Genomic DNA, 23,055 nt, shown 5'->3' on the forward strand with positions numbered 1-23,055 from the left:
ATCATTAAACCCAATGTTGTATTACTGATTCAAAATGATAGCCAGGGTTTGTGCAGATAACCAAGAATTTACAACTAATGAAGTCATGGTTAATCAAAAATCTAGCCATGTTCACAGACCACACATTAAAAGAAAAATGTCTGAGAGTGCATTCATAGGTTTGGTCTGACTCACCCGTTACGGTCAGTTCAGCAGTTGACTTGGCATCTCGACTCTTACAGGTGTATTTCCCAGCATCCCTCTCCTCCACGTTATGGATGAGCAGTTTAGTGATGCGTCCCTCCTGCCTCATCTCATATTTGTCTCCAGACTTCAGGAGGACTCTGCCCCTCCTCCAGTCTACTGGGTCACCAGGCTTGGAGAGCTCACACCAGAACTCCCCACTGTCCCCCTCTTTGATCACCACGTTCTGGACCTCTTGTGTGAACATTACAGGGAGAGCTGTGGAAACATTAACATTGGTTCATATTGTATGAGCGCAAGAAGTACAAATAGAAACTAACTATTTTTATGGTCTCAAAGCGGGAGTCACTCAACCCTTCCACCTCTAACCTAAAGAAGTAAATTAGCTTATTTAGAAGGAAAAGCATTGATATCAAATGTTCCTTACCCTGCACTTTAACTTCAGCGGTGGTCTTCTGGTCTCCAGTGACACAGCTGTACTTCCCTATGTCCTCCGGTTGCACATTGGTAATGGTCATCTCAGCTATTTTCCCCTCCAGTTTCATCTGGTACTTTCCTCCAGACAGGTCTTGGGACAGTTCTGTCTCCCCCCTCCACCACTCCACTGAGACCCCAGCCTTAGACAGCTCACAGTGCAGGGTTATGCTGCCCTCCTCTGGGGCCTCCTGTTTCTTCAGACCCACTTTGAAGGTGGCAGGTACAGCTTGGGGGAAAAAAAACAATTTCATCATAGAGTGAACATTGAATGTACTGAAAGCTAGAACAGCCTTGAGAAACCTTTCCCTTCGGTAGATAAGATGAAGGCCATTGAATGAACCCTCTAGTCGACTCTAGTTTAACCAAGTTTATATGCCATTAACACCAGTGACAGTTGTTTCATTAGAGCACAGAGCATCCCCCCCCCCCCTACCAATGACTTTGACAGTGGCCTTGGTCTTCTTGTCTCGACACACACAGCTGTAGACTCCACTGTCCTCTGGCAGAGCCTCCCTGATGAGGAGTTCCAGTTTTGAGTCCGTCTGCTTGATCTGGTATTTGTCTCCATTCTGCAGTATCCTCTCTCCTCCCAATCTCCACTCCACTGGCACCCCTGCTTTAGACAGCTCACAGTGCAGCGAGATGGTGTTCCCTTCCTCAGTCTGCAGGTTCCTCAGCTTTTGCTTGAAAGTGATGGGAATTGCTGGAAGACACCATGGCAAAGAGAGACATGAAATGCCTTATATTCACTTAAAGGACAGTGATTTCATGCTGATGCACTGCTTACAATTTTGTTCACAATGGATATGAATTCAATGTGAATTGAAATATTTTCTCAGTTGTCTCAAACCCTTACCTGTGACTGTAACACCGGCTGTGGTTTCCACATTGCCACAAACACAGGTGTAGATATTGCTGTCTTCAGGTTTGGCATCTATTATCTTCAGTTCATTGACCAACTCTCTCTGTCTTATCTGAAACCGTTCTCCGTTGTTCAGCAGCTCCTCTCCTCCCCTCATCCATTCTACAGGGACTCCTGGTTTAGAGAGCTCACAGTGTAACACCAAATTGTTCCCCTCTTCAACATGCACGTTCCTCAGCTTTTGTTTGAAGGTAACAGGCAGGGCTGAATAAACATGAAGAAAGAAAATATGAGAATAGTACAATAGTACAAGCATTTAAAAAAAAATGTTTTATTGCCTTCATGTAAATGTCCGAAATGTACATTTATAAAATGTAACTTCAGGAAAGATTAGCTCTACATAAAAACATAATAAAGCTGAGAAACTTCCTACCGCTGATTTTGACGGTGGCTGTGGTCTTTTGGTCCGCACACTCACAGCTGTAGACTCCACTGTCTTCAGGCACAGTTTTCCATATCTGAACCTCCGATATGGTCTCTCTCTTCCTTATCTGAAACTTCACTCCATTCTTTAACAGCTCCTCCCCTTTCCTCCACTCCACAGGGACTCCTGGTTTAGAAAGCTCACAGCGCAACGTTAAACTGTTGCCCTCCTCGGCCTGAACATTTTTCAACTGTTGTGTGAAGGAGATGGGGATGGCTGGGGAGTAAATAGCCATATTTTAGTATTAACCACCAACAGGCATGAAGACTGAATGACACTGGAAAATGTCTATGAAAAATAGTTATATTAATCTTCAGATAGATTGGGTTTAATTTGTGGGTGTGATAATGCAAAATTATAATTTTTTACTCCATATGATGCATTGAATTGAAATGAAAAGCAAGGATGGCGTTTACCGTGGACTGTGAGGCTGGCTGTGGTTCTGTGGTCTCGGCACTGACAGGTGTAATCTCCTGAGTCCTGAGGCTTCGGGCCTGTGATGGTCAAAGAGATGAAGGACCTCTTCTGCTTCATCAGGTACCTCTCTCCAGCTCTGAGGGTCTCCAAGCCCCTCCTCCAGTGGAACGCAACCCCCGGCAGGGAGAACTCACAGGAAAGGGTCACATCCTCCCCCTCCTTTACCTCCATGCTCTGCAGCGGCTGGGTGAACTCAGCTGGAATGGCTGGAATAGAAAAAAGAACAGCATCTCCCAATGAGTAATACTGTACATTGTACTGTGACAAGAATACTCTAGGGGGAGCTGTAAAGCAAACAGGTAAAGAAGTAATCCTGTTTTGTCTTTTGAAATAATTGTTATCATATTTGGCTATGACCACTATCGCATACCTTACTACTTACTACATGATCAAATGAAGGAGAAAAGGTCCTGTTCTCACCTTTTACAGTGACGACAGCCTTGGTGCTGACCGACCCAGCGCTGCACTCGTACACCCCAGCATCGCTGTTACTGACCTCCCTGATGGTCAGCCTGGCCTCGTTACCTGAGCGACTGACGTGGTACCTCGAGGAAATCCACATTAGGCAGCCATCTTTGTACCACAGGATGTGGCATGGCTTAGAGGTGATACACACCAGCACCAAACCGCCTCCCTCAATGGCCTCACAGTCCTCCAATGCTTTGGTGATGGTGGGACGTCTCTCTTTACCACGGGAAGGGTAGATTACATAGACAACATGTCAAATACATACGCTCTGGACAAAAATGATTGACACATCATTTACATGTTGTGAATAGTTGTTGTAATAGTACAGTGTGTTAATAGATGTTCATTAAACAGAACAACTTTACGCTGACGTTACCTCTAACAAGCAGCGAGGCGTAGGACCTCTTGTCGCCTGCCTCAAAGGAGATGGTGCCCGAGTCTTTACGAGCCAGTTGTTTGAACGTGAGGCTGTGGTAGCCCCCCGGGATCACTTGGATCTCATTCAGCTCATTGGTGTACAGTAAGGTCTCATCCAGGTACCACTTGACCCCAACATAATCGCTGGGACAGATACGACACCTGAACATCACCGTGTCATTCTCCAGACACTCAACATCTTCCAGCTCGTCCATGATCAACACCTTCTGACCTGCAGAGATCCCACACACAGGGATTTAACATGAAACGCGCAAGCTGCATAGAAGGGGTATACTCAAAATGCCTGCCATTCCACCTATCACTGAATGCTGACTTGAATGGGAAAGAGCGTTCTATTCATTCTATTTCTATGGCCTTACCATGCACGGTCAGTAGCGCCCGGCTCTGCATGGTGCCAACATCGCAGGTGTACACGTCGGTGTCAACCTTCTCCAGGCAGCTGATGGTGAGGTAGAGAACCACGCCCTTCTGCTTCATCACATACTTCCTGCCCGCCCGGAGCTCTGCCATGCCCTTCAGCCAGGTCACCCGCTTGGCCGGCAGTCTCGTCTCGCACTCCAGCATCACCTTGCTCTTCTCCTCGGCCCGTGTGTCCAGCAGCTCCCGAGCAAATGTGTGCTGCAGCTCTGCAGGGGTGGGAGGGGTTAAATGCACTTCCTGTGTGCTACACCCGAGCAGGTGTATGGAGCGACAACAAGGTACAAAAGCAGTACAAAAACTGTCCAGAACATTTTAAAAGAAGTCGTTCAAGTCATCAGTCTCAAGTCAAAGTCGAGTCCTGAGTCTTGAGGCTTCGAGTCAAAGTTTAGTCACAATTAATCGAATGTGCATGTGACACAAATCCACAACTTTTCTAAACAGCACTATACCGTTACAGAAATACTGTAGTACCACCCAGTACTTGCCTCTGACCTCCAGCTTGGCCCGGGTGGCAATGCCGTCAGCCTCACAGCAGTACTCCCCAGAGTCTCTGATGCAGGTGTTCGTGATAACCAGCCGTACCAGGTGGTCCTCCACACTGATCTCGTACTTGGGGCGACTGTGCCTGATCTGATGGCCATTCTTCAGCCAGCGGATGAAGGCCTCAGGCTTGGTGATCTCACAGCTCAGCTCAGCGTTCTCCCCTGGGGTGGCTTTAACGCTCATCATGTCCCTGAACACATGCACTGGCTTCTCTATAGGAGTAGGGTTACATATCGCATCAGATTTTCTCTAGGGACACATATGTTTACAGCAGGCACATGGGAGGCACATCAGAGACACAGACATATGTCGCTATAGGTTCTCTTTAGAAACAAACACACATTATAGAGTAATTCATATTACTTGAGTGCAATACTCTTTTTGCTTTTCATGAGATTAGGTCATGACTGGCCATGATGACACCCAGCTTCGTATACATTTCAGACACTCACCTTTGACAAACAGCATGGTCCTGCAGCTGAGGTCTTTGACGAAGAAGATTACGTCCCCGGCTTCAGTCACAGTTGCGTCTCTGATGGTCATCTTGTATTTGCGACCCTTGTTTCCGATCTGGATGCGGCTGTTGCTGATCACAAGTTGACCGTTCAGGGTCCAGGAGGGCTCGTCGATGACATCGTGAGAGAGGATGCACTCGAAACTGCAGCTCTCGCCCTCCAGAACAGAGACGGTCTTCATACGCTGGGCGATGGTGATGTGAATGTCTGTGGAGGGAGATTTCAGTGTGATAGACAATTGATTGACGATCAAATGGATCAGATGGATTTCTGGTCCAATAATTTCTGAACCAGACCTCACTGATGATCTGGACCATACATACCATGTACAGTGACCTTGGCCTTGGTCTGGCTGGTGCCCAAGTCACAGCTGTAGTGGCCTGCATCATCCTTACTCAGACTATGGATGATGAGCGTTAAGGACTTCCCAAACATGAGCAGCTCATATTTGTCACTGCTGTCCAGGACCGTACCATCCTTCCTCCAGACGGGGGTGGCCATTTCCTTAGAGGTCTCACACTGCAGACACACCTTCCCCTCCTCCTCCCCTGACATGTCTTCTAGAGACCTGAGGAACACTGCTGGCTTTTCTGGAGGAGACGAAAAACAGTACGAACACATTAGCTACTGATCTAATCCAAATCTCTTACGTTCTTCCATGCATCAGTAGCTGATAGATATCTTGCTCATTCAGAGTTACTTAAGGAGATCATTTTAATCATCTTCAGATCTCAGAAATACCAAGTCTACTATATTTGCTTCATTTTCCAATTAGATCTCCAGATTGGGGAGAAACAAACTCTGTACTGACTAGGAGCATACAACCACTAGAATTACATTAGTTTCTCAATTACTCTTGCAGTGGCAGCTCACAAGTGAAAAGTGACAACTGTACAAGGCATACCTTTGACCTTGAGGGAGGTGGACTCTGTGAGAAGGCCAGCCTTGAAGGTCACCCTGCTCTCCTGTGGGCGGAGATTTTTGATGGTGAGGCTGTGAATGGTGCCCATGTTCTGAATCCTGGCAACAGTGTTGGCGTTGAGGTGGTTGTCGTTCAGAAGCCACTGTACATTGGCTACCACGTAGTTGAGTTCACATGTGAATGTGGCGTTGCTATCCTCTTCCACCTTCACGTGCTCCAGGTGCCTTACGATCTTCAGCCTTCGCACTGAAAAAAGTATATATAGTTCATATCCATGGTGTAAGGGTTTTCTTGTCGTTAATATTTTATACAAGGGGTGGGTCTAATCCTGAATGCTGATTAATTATAACCGCATTTCAGCCGGAGTTTTTTCCACAAGTTACCACCGGCTAAATCTCTGATGTTTAAATGCCGATTTACTCTGTTCCATCTGACTGCGCAATCCACTGTCTCATCAGCCCAGCCAGGCAATTTATAAACTTGATCTCCACTATAAAAAGCATCTAGACATTATCTCACATTTCTTTTAGACTAACATTTTGGTTTTCAACAGCGGAGAATAGTTTAAACCTTACTGTCTGTCTCTCCGACATTTGCAACATTGTCTTATTATTCAAATTCGATCTCCAGTTGTCGCATAGTAATGAACGAATCTCGAGTCGGAATGAGACAGACAGGCAGGCAGCTTTTCTCAGCCAGTCGAAATCATGAATCAGCATCATTTCTATGGATACATACAAATAAATATCAATAGAAAACAGGTCAAACGAAAGAAAGTGCAGCTAATTTGCAGTATTTCCAGCTTCAGTTTGAAGTGATTGTTGTAGCTGTGTTGTTGGCTAGCTCCTTTGAACAACAGAACCAGGCAAGAGAGCACATTATTTATGCCAGGTGAAATCACACATCATTAGCTCATTGTATTGGATCTATCCAAATAAATGTCACTAGAAAACAGCTTAACCAAATGAAAATGCAGCTACTTTGTTGTTATTCAGTCTGCACTGTTTGATGTGACTGTAATTTAGCCGTAGTTGGCTAGCTAGCAAGCAAGGGATAAGAACGTTGCCAGCCAGTATGGCAATAGAACATTTAGACCGAACGACTGGGTCGCATCCATAGATACAGAACAAAAAAACATTAATGACTGGGTCGCGTCTCTGGCAACCGAACGAATAGAATGAACGACCAGCCGGCTTGGGTAGCAACCAAAGATTTGTATCGTGACAATATCTTGTGGAAGGAGGAAATAGTATGAATACATTCATCGAAGTAAAGTTTTTATGAAAATATGTAAATCATTATTTGAATATGTTGGTAACCCGTTGTATAAAAAGGAACACCTATGTGAGAATGCTATTCACTGACTACAGCTCTGCGTTCAACACCATAGTTTCCTCAAAGCTGAGGACACTGGGAATAAAAACCTCCCTCTGCAACTGGATCCTGAACTTCCTGATGGGCCACCGCCAGGTAGTATTTATTTATATTTTTTGTTTAACCTTTATTTAACTAGACAAAGCAGTTAAGAACAAATTCTTATTTACAATGACGGCCTACACCGTCCAAACCCAGACGACGCCGGTCCAAATGTGCGCCGCCCTATGGGACACCCTACAGCCAGATGTGATTCAGCCTGGATTCGAACCAGGGACTGCAGTGCCTTAGACCGCTGCGCCACTCGGGAGGTAATGGTAGGTAACGACACATCTGCCATGCTGATCCTCAACACGGGGGCCCCTCAGTGGTGTGTGCTCAGTCCAATACTGTACTCCCTGTTCACTCATGACTGCATGGCCAGGCACGACTCCAACACCATCATTAAGTTTACAGATGACACAACAGTGTCACTGACAACGATGAGACAGCCTATATTGAAGAGGTCAGAGACCTGGTTGTATGGTGCCAGGACAACAACCTCTCCCTCAACGTGATCAAAACAAAGGAGATGATTGTGAACTACAGGAAAAGGAGGACTGAGCACACCCCTATTCTCATCGACAAGGCTATAATGGAGCAGGTTGAGAGCTTCAAGTTCCTTGGTGCCCACATCACCAACAAACTAACATGTCCCAAACACACTAAGACAGTTGTGAATAGGGCACAACAAAACCTATTCCCCCTCAGGAGATTCAGCATGGGTCCTCAGATCCTCAAAAGATTCTACAGGTGCACCATTGCATCACTGCCTGGTACGGCAACTGCTCGGCCTCCGACCGCAAGGCACTACAGAGGGTAGTTTTACTTTTAAACTCAGACAAAACAGAGATGCCAGTTCTAGGTCCCAAGAAATAAAGTGATCTTTTGTTGGATCTGGGCAATTAATCTTGATGGTTGTACAGCTGTCTCAAATAAAACTGAAGGACCTCAGCGTTACTCTGGACTCTGATCTCTCTTTTGACGAACATATCAAGACTGTTTCAAGGACAGCTGTTAACTATCTACGTAACATTGCAAAAATCTGAAACTTTTTGTCAAAAAATGATGCAGGAAAATGTATCTGTGCATTTGACACTTCTAGATTAGACTATTGGAATGCTCTACTTTCCTCCTACCTGGATGAAGCACTAAATAAACTTCAGTTAGTGCTAAACACGGCTGCCAGAATCTTGACTAGAACCAAAAATGTGATCATATTACTCCAGTGCTAGCCTCTCTACGCTGGCTTCCTGTTAAGGCTAGGGCTGATTTCAAGGTTTTACAGCTAACCTACAAAGCATTACATGGGCTTGCTCCTACCTATCTTTCCGATTTGGTGCTGCCATCCATACCTACACGTACGCTATGGTCACAAGATGCAGGTCTCCTTATTGTCCCTAGAATTTCTAAGCAAACAGCTGGACGTAGGGCTTTCTCTTATAGAGCTCCATTTTTATGGAATGGTCTGCCTAACCATGTGAGAGACGCAGACTCGGTCTCGACCTTTAAGTCTTTATTGAAGACTCATCTGTTCAGTGGGTCCTGTCCGTGTTGGCGCCCCCCTCGGGTTTGTGCTATGGGGGAGATCTTAATGGACTATACTCGACCTTGTCTCAGGGTAGTAAGTTAGTGGTTGAAGATATCCCTCTAGTGGTGTGGTGCCTGTGCTTTGGCAAAGTGGGTGGTGTTATATCTGCCTGGTTGACCCTGTCCAGGGGGTATCGTGGACAGGGCCAGTGTCTCCCTACCCCTCCTGTCTCAGCCTCCATATTTATGCTGCAATGGATTATGTGTTGGGGGCTAGGGTCAGTCTATTATATCTGGAGTATTTCTCCTGTCTTTTCTGGTGTCCTGTGTGAATTTAAGTATGCTCCCTCTAATTCTCTTTCTCTCTTTTTTCCTCTCTCTCTCGCTTTCTCTCGGAGGACCCGAGCCCTAGGACCATGCCTCAGGACTACCTGGCCTGATGACTCCTTGCTGTCCCCAGTCCACCTGGTCATGCTGCTGCTCCATTTTCAACTGTTCTGCCTGCGGCTATGAAACCCTGACCTGTTCACCGGACGTGCTACGTTGTCCCGGACCTTTTCTACTCTATCTCTCTACCACACCTGCTGTCTCTAACTCGGAATAATTGGCTATGAAAGGCCAACTGACATTTACTCCTGAGGTGCTGACCTGTTGCACCCTCTACAACCATTGTGAATATTATTATTTGACCCTGCTGGTCATCTGTGAACGTTTCAACATTTTAGCCATGTACTGTTATAATCTCCACCCGGCACAGCCAGAAGAGGACTGGGCCCCCCACAGAGCCTGGTTCCTCTAGGTTTCTTCATAGGTTCCTGCCTTTCTAGGGAATTTTTCCTAGCCACCGTGCTTCTACATCTGCATTGCTTGCTGTTTGGGGTTTTAGGCTGTGTTTCTGGATAGCACTTTTGTGATATGGGCTGATGTAAAAAAGGGCTTTATAAATACATTTCATTGATTGATTGTGCGTACGGTCCAGTACATCACTGGGGCAAGCTTCCTGCCATCCAGGACCTCTATACCAGTCGGTATCAGAGGAAGGCCATAAAATTGTCAAAGACTCCAGCCACCCTAGTCATAGACTGCTCTCTCTGCAAACTGCACGGCAAGCTGTACCGGAACGCCAAGTCTAGGTCTGAAAGGCTGTTTAACAGCTTCTACCCCAAAGCCATACGACCCCTGAACAGTTAATCAAAGGGTCCTCTAATATGCTGCAGCTACTCTCTGTTTATTATCTATGCATAGTTATTTTATTGGTGCTGTTTAATTGCGTTACTCTATTTCTTATTTACATCATTTTACTTAACACATATTTTTCTTAACTTCTTAAAGCATTGTTGGTTAAGGGCTCGTAAGTAAAGATTTCACTGTAAGGTTGTTGTATTCGGCACATGTGACAAATAACATTTTATTTGATAATGTCCTCGAAGCAGGTGTTTGGAGGATATATTGGCACGGTTTGCCGGCCCTCGACTTCGTCTCTGGCGTAACCACACCCATGCCAATGTATCCTCCAAACACTGGCTTATCTGGAATTATCACTGAAGCTGCACAGTATAGGTGAAGCAGTGTAGATTACATTTTATACAAAGAGTTTCACTTCATCAAGCATGAAGCTGATTTCCATGATCAACCATCTGAACGTTGAAGCTTTGTCCCTGAAAAATATTTGTTGTTCTCTTTAATACTGTATGTTCAACAGCATCCTCACCATCGACCTTGGCTGTGCTCTTTGACCCTCCAGCCACACAGCTGTACTGGCCAGTGTCGTTCTCCTTGAGGCCCAAGATGGTCAGCTCTGCCTGGCTCTTCTCCGTCCTCATGCTGTACTTGCTGGATGTCTGCAGGGCAGTGCGGCCCCTGTACCAGCGCACCACCCTGGGGGAGGGGGCAAACTGACACCTCAGTGTGACTGAGCTGTTCTCTTTAGCCTCCACGTCTGGCATGGGCTGGACCACTTTCAGAGGGCGTTCTGGAAAGGCACAGGGATGGATAATGATATAATACTGTATCTTAGTCTGTTTAAGGGATTAAAAAGCAAAGTATGAACCCAACGGGAAACACCTCTCACAATACAGTACTCTACCCTAGAGCCTGGAGGGTCATTGTCAACAGTAAGCAGGGCATCGTTCCAACTTCCACTTGGTGACAATCAACCTTACCCTTCACGGTGAGCTGTGCGGTGGAGCGGCTCTTCCCGGCGTTGAACTGCACAGGGCCGGTCATAGAGCTGTCCGTGCTGATGAAGCAGAGGGTGTGCACTGTGCCCTGCCGGTCTATGCTCAGTTCAGGCCCGTCCATCAGGACCTCTCCGTCCAGGGTCCACTTTGGGGGCCTCCCTGCCCTCAGGCTGGTCTCCACCTGGAACATGGCCTCCCTGGGCTCGGTCACCTCCACAGACCTCAGCCCCTGCACTATGCTGATCGCCTGCTCTGCATGCACAGGGAGCACACGTTGGATCAGCATCATCACTTAGAGCTACTTCAAAGGAAAGTGTACACCCAGGAATTGAGTAATGTAGATAGTTGGGTTATCAGTGTGAACATACACTACATGGCCAAAAGTGTGTGGACACCTACTCATCTCATTCCAAAATCATGGGCATTAATATGGAGTTGGTCCCCCCTTTGCTGCTATAACAGCCTCCACTCTTCTGGGAAGGCTTTCCACTAGAGGTTGGAACATTGCTGCAGGGACTTGCTTCCATTCAGCCACAAGAGCATTGATGCTAGGAGATTAGGCCTGCTTCGCAGCCGGCGTTCCAATTCATCCCAAAAGTGTTTAATGGAGTTGAGGTCAGGGCTCTGTGCATGCCAGTCAAGTTCTTTCACCCCAATGTCGACAAACCATTTCTGTATGGACCTCGCTTTGTGCACAGGGGCATTGTCATTCTGAAACAGGAAAGGGACTTCCCCAAACTGTTGCCACAAAGTTGGAAGCACAGACTTGTCTAGAATGTACCTTTAAGATTTCCCTTCAATGGAAATAAGGGGCCTAGTTCAAACCATGAAAAGCAGACCCAGACCATTATTCCTCCTCCACCAAACTTTATTAGTTGGCACTATGCATTCGGACAGGGTAGCGTTCTCCTGGCATCCGCCAAACCCAGGTTCGTCCATTGGATTGCTAGATGGAGAAGCGTGATTCATCACTCCAGGGAATGCTTTTCCACTACTCCAGAGTCCAATGGCGGCGAGCTTTACACCACTCCAGCCGACGCTTGGCATTGTGTATGGTGATCTTAGGCTTATATGCAGCTGCTCAGCCATGGAAACCCATTTCACGAAGCTCCCAATGAACAGTTCTTGTGCAGACGTTGCTTCCAGTGGCAGTTTGGAAATCGGTAGTGAGTGTTGCAAACGAAGACAGATTATTTTTACGTGCTAAGCCCTTCAGCACTCGTCGGTCCCGTTCTGTGAGCTTGTGTGGCCTACCACTTCGTGGCTGAGCCTAGATGTTTCCACTTCACAATAACAGCACCTACAGTTAACCGGGGCAGCTCTAGCAGGGCAGAAATTTGACGAACTGACTTGTTGGAAAGGTGGCATCCTATGGCGGTGCCACGTTAAAAGTCACTGAGCTCTTCTGTACGGGCCATTCTACTGCCAATGTTTGTCTATGGAGATTGCATGGCTGTCTGCTCAATTTTATACACTTGTCAGCAACAGGTGTGGCTGAAATAGCCGAATCCACTAATGAAGGGGTGTTCACATACTTTTAGCCGTGTAGTATGTTTAGTTGAATGATGTGTTTTGGTGACTTACGGGTAAGTATGAGGGTGTAACACTTTATATGAAGGTCTGCTTGTAAACTGCTTATGAACATTCAGCATAAAAATATACCTAACATTGGAACTAGTATGTTAAGCTGACCAGACAATAAGTCAGAATGAATTACATTGAGCATCTCACCCTCCACTAGTAGTTGGCAGGAGGTCTTGTCATCGCCAGCATCACAGGTGTAGGTGTCCTCGTCTGACGAGGCCACGTCATCAATGTGCAGCTGCCTGTAGACATCGTCGCTAACAATCTGGTGCTTCTTGCTGGGTTGGATCTCACTCCTGTTCTTGAACCACCTGACCAGGGCGTTGGCCCTGGACACCTGGCACTCCAGCAGTCCTTTGTGTTTGTACATAGCAATCTTCACTCTCAGAGGCTTCACTATCTGCACAGGCAGCTCTGTAGAAATAGGGGTAACACTGAACCATTGTTTATTAAAGCTTCACCTGATGAGGCCACTGAGGCCAGATTACAGTTTTTTTTGTCATTGACGAACATCGAGATCGTTGATTCTAAAAATAGATGTTGTTCACCTTTTACCGTGAGAGTTGCATAGCAGGAGACCCTGTCTGCAGTGAATTTGATCTCCCCAGCATTTGCTGGCCTTACAGACTTGAAGCACATGGTGTGAGTTTTACCTGTATTCAGATGGAAATAGGTGTTTCATTGGTCATTTTCAATTGTGTGTATAACCCCTGGATTGCTGATGCTATTTAATGGCCAATGAGAGGCTTTGAAGCCACCGGCCGCCATATTGGCACTCCCCAGTAGGAGCAGTCCTCCATAGGAATGAATGGAATCCTACTGTACTTTAATAAAATGTTTCAAGGACAAAATTGCATGTCTTTAAGTATGTGTTTTTTGTAATGGGGACAGTAACATTAATGGGGACAGTAAAAAAATATGGTAACACTTTCTAGGAAGAACATATGCGTAATGCATTATACATGTACTCATAATGCACTACGATAGCGTAATAATGCCCTATAAGCATAGTTATACACTCACATAAAGACTTAAATAGACTCATAATTCCATGTACCAATACTCCTAGTGCATCATATGTATAATTAGAATTAAGCAATAAGGCCCGAGGGGGTGTGGTATATGGCCAATATACCACAGCAAGGGGCTGTTCTTACACATGACGCAACGCGGTGTGCCTGGATACTGCCCTTAGCCGTGGTATATTGGCCATATACCACAAACCCCAGAGGATCCTTATTGCTATTATAAATTGGTTACCAACGTAATTAGAAGAGTAAAAATAAATGTTTTGACATACCCGTGGTATACGGTCTGATACGCTGCGGCTTTCAGCCAATCAGCATTCAGGGGTCGAACCACCAAGTTTATAACCACTTATAATGTACAGCAACATAGCGCTGGTCAGTTTTTCCTCAAGGATCATACAGTATTATGACCATCAGTGTGATGATTCTAATGTATTGTTTTTGTCAATGAGCAGCACATCATTATTACTACATCATAACCTCTATGGTGTGTTATAGCATACTTATAAGCCACTATGAAGTCATCGTTGATTGCTTCAGGTAAAGTGATGAAATGCCCAAGGCAGACAGATATAATACACCTGTTAAAGCTGTTACTATACAATTATAAAAAGTGTTCATTGTCAACTTTTAGTAAGGTAAAACTTTCTCTGCATTTCAACAGTGCCTCCTGTCAGTCATCTAGGGTTAATACATATCATCGGAAGTATACGGAGCTATAAACACATTGTGGCTCAGTTGTGGCCCATGCTCACCCTCGTGCCTGATCTTGACGTTGTCTCCGTGTTTGATCCTGGTGTTGTCGCTGTACCAACGCCCGTCCACGTCCTCACAGTTGACCTCGCACAGGAAGGTCACGCTCAGCCTCTCAGTCACTTCCTCATCTTCCAACTCCTTCACAATCTGTATGTCTCTGGCTGGCAGACAACCACAGGGAGACAAACACAGACAGATAGGCCCCACATTACCTAGAGATCCAGTATGCGATTCGATCAAATTATGTGCTATGATGTATTGTGGTCTGTACTGGGATTTATCTGTGATTTTACATGTATTTTTCGCCAAGCCATTAGTCTGGATGATAAGTCAGTGAGAAAATATCGGGCTAACATAGAAACAGATAGGCAATAAGACTTCCAACAATTACAGAAACGCTAGACTGAGGGAGGGTCAGACAATTGTCCCCGTTGCATTATTCCTCTCAACTGTTGTGTTCTGTCATGCTGTTACCTATGACAGTGAGTTGGCCTGAGGTTTGGATCCAGTTTTGGCTGCCGTCAGTCTGGAAGGAGAACAGGCCAGTGTCTCCTACGGTGACCCGGGTGAAGGTGAGAGTGTGTTTATTCTTATGGGCAGCGATGTGACAGGTGGGCTTGGCTTGTAGCCTGACCCCGTCCTTGGTCCACGTGCCCGCTATGTAGGACAGGTTGAGGGTCACCTCGAACGTGCAGCCCTCCCTCTCACGCACATCCACATCCTCCAGCCCCTTCACTACCCGGAGATGGATCTGGTTCTCTGTAGACAGAGAGTAAGATATGTTCCAACAAGTGGGGGGGGGGGGGATATTGAATAAATAAGAGCGGAAAAACAAAGTCAAAAGAAAAGTAACAGCATAGAATGTGGCCTTACTTGCAGCAGCTACTTTGCTCCCAGACTTGTCTCCCATGGTTCGTCAGGAGGGGTGGCTTCAACCACTTCTGATAGTGGTTGGCTTTCCGTCCGTATGTATCTAGGTTGTCCCTAGGGCTAAAATGGCACAGTTTGATGCATATATATATTTTTTAACATGCTATAAGTCAAGGAAACCTTCCTATTGACTTGTAAATAACCCCTCCACTCTCTCACTCTCGTAGACATTTTTCAAAATGAAGGACCAACGTGGACTCGAGAGCAACACTTTAACATGGCTATACTGTGATGTGGCATGGCTGGCTGGCACCCGACATCATGAAGATGACAAGTCATCTCTGTCACCTGACAATTTAGCGTCAGCTGTGCTGCCCCCTCCAGCAGTCTACATGTGTAGTATGTATGTTAGGAGACTCCATTCACCTCGAAATGGGTTAAACAAACGAAAAGGTGTCAATCAGTATGACTGACTGACATAGAATACAAAAACATTAACCAATCGATGAGTTGAAAGGTTATTAAGACTCCACCCACTCGGAGGGGCATGAAGCTTGATAATGGCGGAGGGCCATCCAAGGACAAGACCTCATCAAATGACTTGCCACGTCACATCGGTTTTACTCACGTGGTGCCGTGTGCGCAATACAGAAATACAAAACGCATTCTCAATCTCAGACAACATTGTCTCACAGACCCAATGCCATGAAACCCAATAAGGTTATCGACAAAGGAGGTCAGCCAAAGTCACTTCACATATTTCTATATCCAAACAGCTGTGGAGAGAATATATGATTAACCGTCATGCATCTCCCACTCGGGACTGTGTCATTTTCCATGTATCCATTTCCACAGAAGTTAAAAAATCTAAACGACTGGATCACATTAACATTGGCCAAATGGGCAACTGGCTAGTGTGAGCACGTAGTACGATATTCAGTCTACACTACTAATTGATGGATGACATACTCACAACTTGTCACTGCAGGAACATAGAGCAGAACATCAGATAGATACAACGCCAAGCAGCTTTGAAGTTATACTAAATGTTCACGTGAACACCTGCCTGTAATATTATAATTCTCAGACCAACGAGCATTATGGTCCCCAATCATTATCAATTTCCTGACGCATATAAATAAGCGCCAGAAAATGGTCAATGGCAGTGATTTCTTTTGATACAATAACATACAGTATCAGAAATAGAACTCTGACCACCTACGGTGGTGTACCCACCTTAAGCCTGCTCAGCTGTATTCTGGGAAAATCTCTTTCCTCACATGCCCTCTCAGTATCCTTACAAAAATACCACTTTCAGCTGGACAAAAAAGCTGCCAAAACTGTCCGCCTGTCATGAAAGGTATGTCCGATCCTTGTCTTCTTTCACCCCAAATCCCTCAAGATTAACAACAAAGGTTTGGCGAGGAGAGAGAATGCCCAGGTTGGAGGGCTAGCCTACCACACGGTCTCCAGAGCCGATGGTCAGCCAGTGCCCCTTTCTCTTTTTTTTCTACTTTGGTAAAGCCTAATGCTGAACAGCTGACATATCTCTCCTGTCAGCCTCTCCTCCAAAATAGACCAGTGTTATTACACACGCTAAGATAGCTTTGGCTTTACTGCAGTGAGGCAAGCCTTGCCCGGCATCAGTAGTGTGGATATACCCACGCAAGTTCATAAATCACCAGACAATTATATAATAAACATGCTATGATGGTTTTCCCATTTGTGCTTATGTCATATTGGATGGGAAGCTCTCCTCTGACCAACAAATTCGTTTTGTGCCTGTTCCGGCAAATTCCTTGGATTGTAAATCATGGTCGAAACATTGATTCAACGGTTGAAAAGCTAGGTCTGTCCATGATCAAGAGATTATTTTCTTTTTTGACACCAAACTCCACAAAGCAAGTTCGGCAGGTTCTAGTTTTATCTTATCTTGATTATTACCTAGTCATATGGTCAGGTGCTACAAAGAAGGACAAAACTGCAGCTGGCCCAGAACAGAGCGACACATCTTGCTCTTCATTGTAATCAGACGGCTAAATTCAATACCATGTATGCCAGTCTCTCTTGGCTAAAAGTTGAGGAGAGACTGATTGCATTACTTCTTCTTTTTATAAGAAACATTGTGTGCATAGTCAACTTACACACAGCTTTGACAAACGCACTTATCCCACCAGACATGCCATCAGGGGTCTTTTCACAGTCACCTAAACCATAACAAATTCAATAAAACATACAGTATTATTGTCACGACTTCCACCGAAGTCGGGTCCTCTCCTTGTTCGGGCGGCGCTCGGTGGTCGGCGTCGTCGGTCTTCTAGCCATAGTCGATCCACTTTTCATTTTCCATTTGTTTTGTCTTGTTTTTCCACACACCTGGTTTCAATTCCCTCATTTACTTGTTGTGTATTTATCCCTCTGTTCCCCCCATGTCTTTGTGTGGGATTGTTTATTGTAGTGCTTGTGCACGTTCCCCATGAGTGCACAGCGGGTTATTTTTGTGCCCATTTATCTTGTTGTTCTGGATGCCATTGGTTTTGCTTAATAAATCTCCGGTTACTACCCAGTTCTGCTCTCTTGCGCCTGACTTCTCTGCCGCCTATTACGCACCCCGCTACAATTATACAGTATAGAGCCATGGTTGCATGGAACTCCCATCTCAGATTGCTCAGTTGAACAGTAAATCTGGTTTGAAAAAACAGATAAAGCAACCCCTCGCGGTACAACGGCTCTCCCCTATTTGACCTAAATATTTTGTTTCTCTGTACATATACAGTAGGTAGGCTATGTGTGTCGTTTTAAATATACAGTGCCTTCGGAAAGTATTCAGACCCCTTGACTTTTTCCAAATGTTGTTATGTTACAGCCTTATTCTTAAATTGATTACATTAAACCTTTCCTCAGCAATCTACACACAATAACCTATAATGACAAAGTGAAAACAGGTTTCGACATTTTTGCAAATGTATTAAAAATTAAAAATGTAAAAACCTTATTTACTTAAGTATCCAGACCTTTTGCTATGAGACTCAAAATTGAGCTCAGGTGCATCCTGTTCCCATTGATCATCCTTGAGATGTTTTTACAACTTCATTGGAGTCCACCTATTGTAAATTCAATTGATTGGACATGATTTGGAAAGGTAGATACCTGTCTGTATAGGGTCCCACAGTTGACGGTGCAAAAACCAAGCCATGAGGTCGAAGGAATTGTCTGTAGAGTTCCAAGACCGGATCGTGTCGAGGCACAGATCTGGGGAAGAGTACCAAAAATAGCTGCAGCATTGAAGAACACAGTGGCCTACATCATTCTTAAATGGAAGAATTTTGGAACCACCAAGACTCTTCCTAGAGCAGGCCGCCCGGCCAAACTGAGCAATCGGGGGAGAAGGGCCATGGTCAGGGAGGTGACAAAGAACCTGATGGTCACTCAGAGCACCAGAGTTCCTTTGTGGAGATGGGATAATCTTCCAGAAGGACAAACATCTCCGCAGCACTCCACCTATCAGGTCTTTATGGTAGAGTGGCCAGACGGAAGCCACTCCTCAGTAAAAGGCACATGACAGCCCGCTTGGAGTTAAAAAGACTCTCAGACCATGAGAAACAAGATTCTCTGGTCGGATTAAACCAAGATTGAACTCTTTGGCCTGTATGACAAGCGTCACGTCTGGAAGAAACCTTGCACCGTCCCTACGGTGAAGCATGGTGGTGGCAACATCATGCTGTAGGGATGTTTTCAGTGGCAAGGACTGGGAGACTATTCAGGATTGAGGGAAAGATGAACAGAGCAAAGTACAGAGACATCTGTGATGAAAACCTGCTCCAGAGCACTTAGGACCTCAGACTGGGGTGAAGGTTCACCTTCCAACAGCACAATGACCCTAAGCACACAGCCAAGACAGTCCAGGAGTGGCTTCAGGACAAGACGGCGATGTATTCCTAGCAGCAGACAGTTGCAGCAAACTCAAAGTAATATTGAAAAACAACCTAATGTGTGAACAAAATGATATAACTGGCCAAGAAACACAAGGGCAGTCACACTTTAGCAATCTTTGCAGTGTTTTGTATTCATGGATGCCAAGGGAAGCCAGGCTTCCCCAAATATTTGACCAATAAAATATACACTGCTCAAAAAAATTAAGGGAACACTTAAACAACACAATGTAACTCCAAGTCAATCACACTTCTGTGAAATCAAACTGTCCACTTAGGAAGCAACACTGATTGACAATACATTGGAAATTATAGGCAATTAGCAAGACACCCCCAATAAAGGAGTGGTTCTGCAGGTGGTAACCACAGACCACGTCTCAGTTCCTATGCTTCCTGGCTGATGTTTTGGTCACTTTTGAATGCTGGCGGTGCTTTCACTCTAGCGGTAGCATGAGACGGAGTCTACAACCCACACAAGTGGCTCAGTTAGTGCAGCTCATCCAGGATGGCACATCAATGCGAGCTGTGGCAAGAAGGTTTGCTTTGTCTGTCAGCGTAGTGTCCAGAGCACGGAGGCGCTACCAGGAGACAGGCCAGTACATCAGGAGATGTGGAGGAGGCCGTAGGAGGGCAACAACCCAGCAGCAGGACCGCTACCTCCACCTTTCTGCAAAGAGGAGCAGGAGGAGCACTGCCAGAGCCCTGCAAAATGACCTCCAGCAGGCCACAAATGTGCATGTGTCTGCTCAAACGGTCAGAAACAGACTCCATGAGGGTGGTATGAGGGCCCAACGTCCACAGGTGGGGGTTGTGCTTACAGCCCAACACCGTGCAGGACGTTTGGCATTTGCCAGTGAACACCAAGATTGGCAAATTCGCCACTGGCAGACGTGACAGAGTTTGGAGACGCTGTGGAGAACGTTCTGCTGCCAGCATGACCGGTTTGGCGGTGGGTCAGTCATGGTGTGGCATTTCTTTGGGGGGCCGCACAGCCCTCCATGTGCTCGCCAGAGGTAGTCTGACTGCCATTAGGTACCGAGATGAGATCCTCAGACCCCTTGTGAGACCATATGCTGGTGCGGTTGGCCTTGGGTTCCTCCTAATGCAAGACAATGCTAGACCTCATGTGGCTGGAGTGTGTCAGCAGTTCCTGCAAGAGGAAGGCATTGATGCTATGGACTGGCCCGCCCGTTCCCCAGACCTGAATCCAATTGAGCACATCTGGGACATCATGTCTCGCTCCATCCACCAACCAGTTGCACCACAGACTGTCCAGGAGTTGGCGGATGCTTTAGTCCAGGTCTGGGAGGAGATCCCTCAGGAGACCATCCGCCACCTCATCAGGAGCATGCCCAGGCGTTGTAGGGATGTCATATAGGCACGTGGAGGCCACACACACTACTGAGCCTCATTCTTGTTTTAAGGACATTACATCAAAGTTGGATCAGCCTGTAGTGTGTACTGTAGTTTTCACTTTAATTTTGAGTGTCACTCCAAATCCAGACCTCCATGGGTTGATAAATTTGATTTCCATTGATAATTTTTGTGTGATTTTGTTGTCAGCACATTCAACTATGTAAAGAAAAAAGTATTTAATAAGAATATTTCATTCATTCAGATCTAGGATGTATTATTTTAGTGTTCCCTTTATTTTTTTGAGCAGTGTATATGCTACCGTTCAAAAGTTTGGGGCCACTTAGAAATGTCCTTGTTTTTGAAAGAAAAGCTAATTTTTTGTCTATTAAAATAACATACAATTGATCAGAAATACAGTGTAGACATTGTTTATGTTGTAAATGTCTATTGTAGCTGGAAACGGCAGATTTTTACATCTACATTATCAGCAACCATCACTCCTGTGTTCCAATGGCACGTTGTATTAGCTAATCGAAGTGTATCATTTTAAAAGGCTAATTGATCATTAGAAAACCCTTTTGCAATTATGCTAGCACAGCTGAAAACGGTTGTGCTGTGAGGCATCTGTTTCTCAAACTAGACACTCTAATGCACTTGTCTGGGTTCGCGCCCAGGCTCTGTCCTAACCGGCCGCGACGTTGCCCCACGGAGGTCCGTGGGGCAACGCACAATTGGCCTAGCGTCGTCCGGGTTAGGGAGGGTTTGGCCGGTAGGGATATCCTTGTCTCATCGCTCACCAGCGACTCCTGTGGCGGGCCGGGCGCAGTGCGCGCTAACCAAGGTTGCCAGGTGCACGGTGTTTCCTCCGACACATTGGTGCGGCTGGCTTCCGGGTTGGATACGCGGGTTGGATACGTGTTAAGAAGCAGTGCGGCTTGGTTGGGTTGTGTATCAGAGGACGCATGACTTTCAACCTTCGTCTCTCCCGAGCCCGTAGGGAGTTGTAGCGATGAGACAAGATAGTAGCTACTAACAATTGGATACCACGAAATTGGGGAGAAAAAGGGGTAGAAATTCAAAAAAAATATTTAAAAAAATAAATAAATAAAAAATAATTTGTTGACCCACTCCTCACTCCAAACCCATTTCCTGCCAGTGCCTTTCACACACCATGACTGATGTGGTTAAATCACATGCTGTGTTTGCATAGCTTACCCATATCTGTCATTCTCCAAAAAGGCACAGGTTAGGGATCAAGCAAGAGGGCCAATGGTGGAATTGCCACAGCAGTCACAGTTGAAAGGTCACAAGAGATGAAGTGATATTAAGCTCTTATTTCACTGGGCTATCATTCATCAGCTCATTTGTCCTCCTGCATAATGGTCTACAGTACATTCCCCTGTGAGATGTGTATTGCTGCCAAGTTGAGCAGGATTGGCTAAAGTTGACAGGATGAATTGGTGCCCCATTGTATCGCACCCAGTAGCGCCACATTAGGTTAAAACTTCCCAACGACCTCTGAATAGTGGGATGAATGGCTCAGGGTAATAAACATAAAATACTTTTTTTTTAAGTAACAGCGGGAATTAGGCATCGCAGATATACCATCTACTGTGCCTTCAGAAATGATTCCCAACCCTTGACTTTTTCCACATTTTGCTGTCACAGCCTGAATTTGAAATGTATTACATTTACATTTTTTTGGAGCACTGGCCCAGAATACCTCATATTGTAAAAGTAGAATTATCTTTTTCAAAACTTTAACAAATTAATAAAAAATGAAAAGCTGAAATGTCGTGAGTAAGTATTCAACCCATTTGTTATGGCAAACCTAAATAAGTGCGGGGGTAAAAATGTGCTTAACAAGTCACATAATAAGTTGCTTGGACTCACTCTTTGTGCAATAGTAGTGCTTACCATGATATTTGAATGACTACTTCATCTCTGTACACCACACATACAATTATCCGTAAGGTCCCTCAGTTGAGCAGTGAATTTCAAACACAGATTCAACCACAAAGACCAAGGAGGTTTTCCAATGCCCCTGTAAAGAGGGGCACCTATTGGTAGATGGGTAAAAAAAACGCAGACATTGAATATGGTGAAGTTATTAATTACACTTTGGATTACACTCAAGATTACAAATATATAGGCATCCTTCCTAACTCAGTTGCCCTAGAGGAAGGAAACCGTGCAGAGATATATATTTATACTCCAGACTCTGACATTTCTCATCCTAATATTTCTATATTTCTTAATTAAACTATTTTACATTTGTGTGTATTGTTAGATATTGCTTCTATGTTGTAGCTAGGAACACAAGCATTTCACTACACCCACAATAACATCTGCTAAATATGTGTATGCGACCAATAAAATTTGATTTGACTATTGATTTGACTTTAAAACAGTTACAGAGTTTAATGGCTGTGATAGGAGAAAACTGAGGATGGATCAACAACATTGTAGTTACTCCACAATACTAACCTAATTGACAGAGTGAAAAGAAGGAAGCCTGTACAGAATACAAATATTCCAAAACACATATCCTGCAAAACACATTACTGAGTACCATTCTCCATATTTTTAAGCACAGTATTGGCTGCATCACGTTATG

General features: G+C 45.3%; 1 protein-coding gene across 1 annotated transcript in view; it reads right to left on the minus strand.

The window, feature by feature from the left end:
• obscna (obscurin, cytoskeletal calmodulin and titin-interacting RhoGEF a) overlaps positions 1–16,631 on the minus strand; it is an 85,414-nt gene extending 68,783 nt beyond the window's left edge. Inside the window, exons 1-21 of the mRNA XM_031838076.1 lie at positions 16,387–16,631; positions 15,154–15,270; positions 14,755–15,039; positions 14,280–14,441; positions 13,045–13,149; positions 12,644–12,910; positions 10,895–11,164; positions 10,444–10,704; positions 5,772–6,035; positions 5,191–5,457; positions 4,805–5,074; positions 4,295–4,564; positions 3,749–4,015; positions 3,328–3,600; positions 2,904–3,167; positions 2,423–2,689; positions 1,956–2,222; positions 1,517–1,786; positions 1,094–1,363; positions 611–886; positions 175–441 (exon numbers count right to left, since the gene is read on the minus strand). Of these exons, the coding sequence (XP_031693936.1) occupies positions 175–441; positions 611–886; positions 1,094–1,363; positions 1,517–1,786; positions 1,956–2,222; positions 2,423–2,689; positions 2,904–3,167; positions 3,328–3,600; positions 3,749–4,015; positions 4,295–4,564; positions 4,805–5,074; positions 5,191–5,457; positions 5,772–6,035; positions 10,444–10,704; positions 10,895–11,164; positions 12,644–12,910; positions 13,045–13,149; positions 14,280–14,441; positions 14,755–15,039; positions 15,154–15,190 (4,879 nt within the window). The 5' untranslated portion in view covers positions 15,191–15,270; positions 16,387–16,631. The remainder of the gene's footprint in view (positions 1–174; positions 442–610; positions 887–1,093; positions 1,364–1,516; positions 1,787–1,955; positions 2,223–2,422; positions 2,690–2,903; positions 3,168–3,327; positions 3,601–3,748; positions 4,016–4,294; positions 4,565–4,804; positions 5,075–5,190; positions 5,458–5,771; positions 6,036–10,443; positions 10,705–10,894; positions 11,165–12,643; positions 12,911–13,044; positions 13,150–14,279; positions 14,442–14,754; positions 15,040–15,153; positions 15,271–16,386) is intronic.
• Between the last annotated feature and the right edge of the window lie 6,424 nt (positions 16,632–23,055).

Source organism: Oncorhynchus kisutch, linkage group LG13 (genome assembly GCF_002021735.2).
Source record: "Oncorhynchus kisutch isolate 150728-3 linkage group LG13, Okis_V2, whole genome shotgun sequence".
Lineage (NCBI taxonomy): Eukaryota > Metazoa > Chordata > Actinopteri > Salmoniformes > Salmonidae > Oncorhynchus > Oncorhynchus kisutch.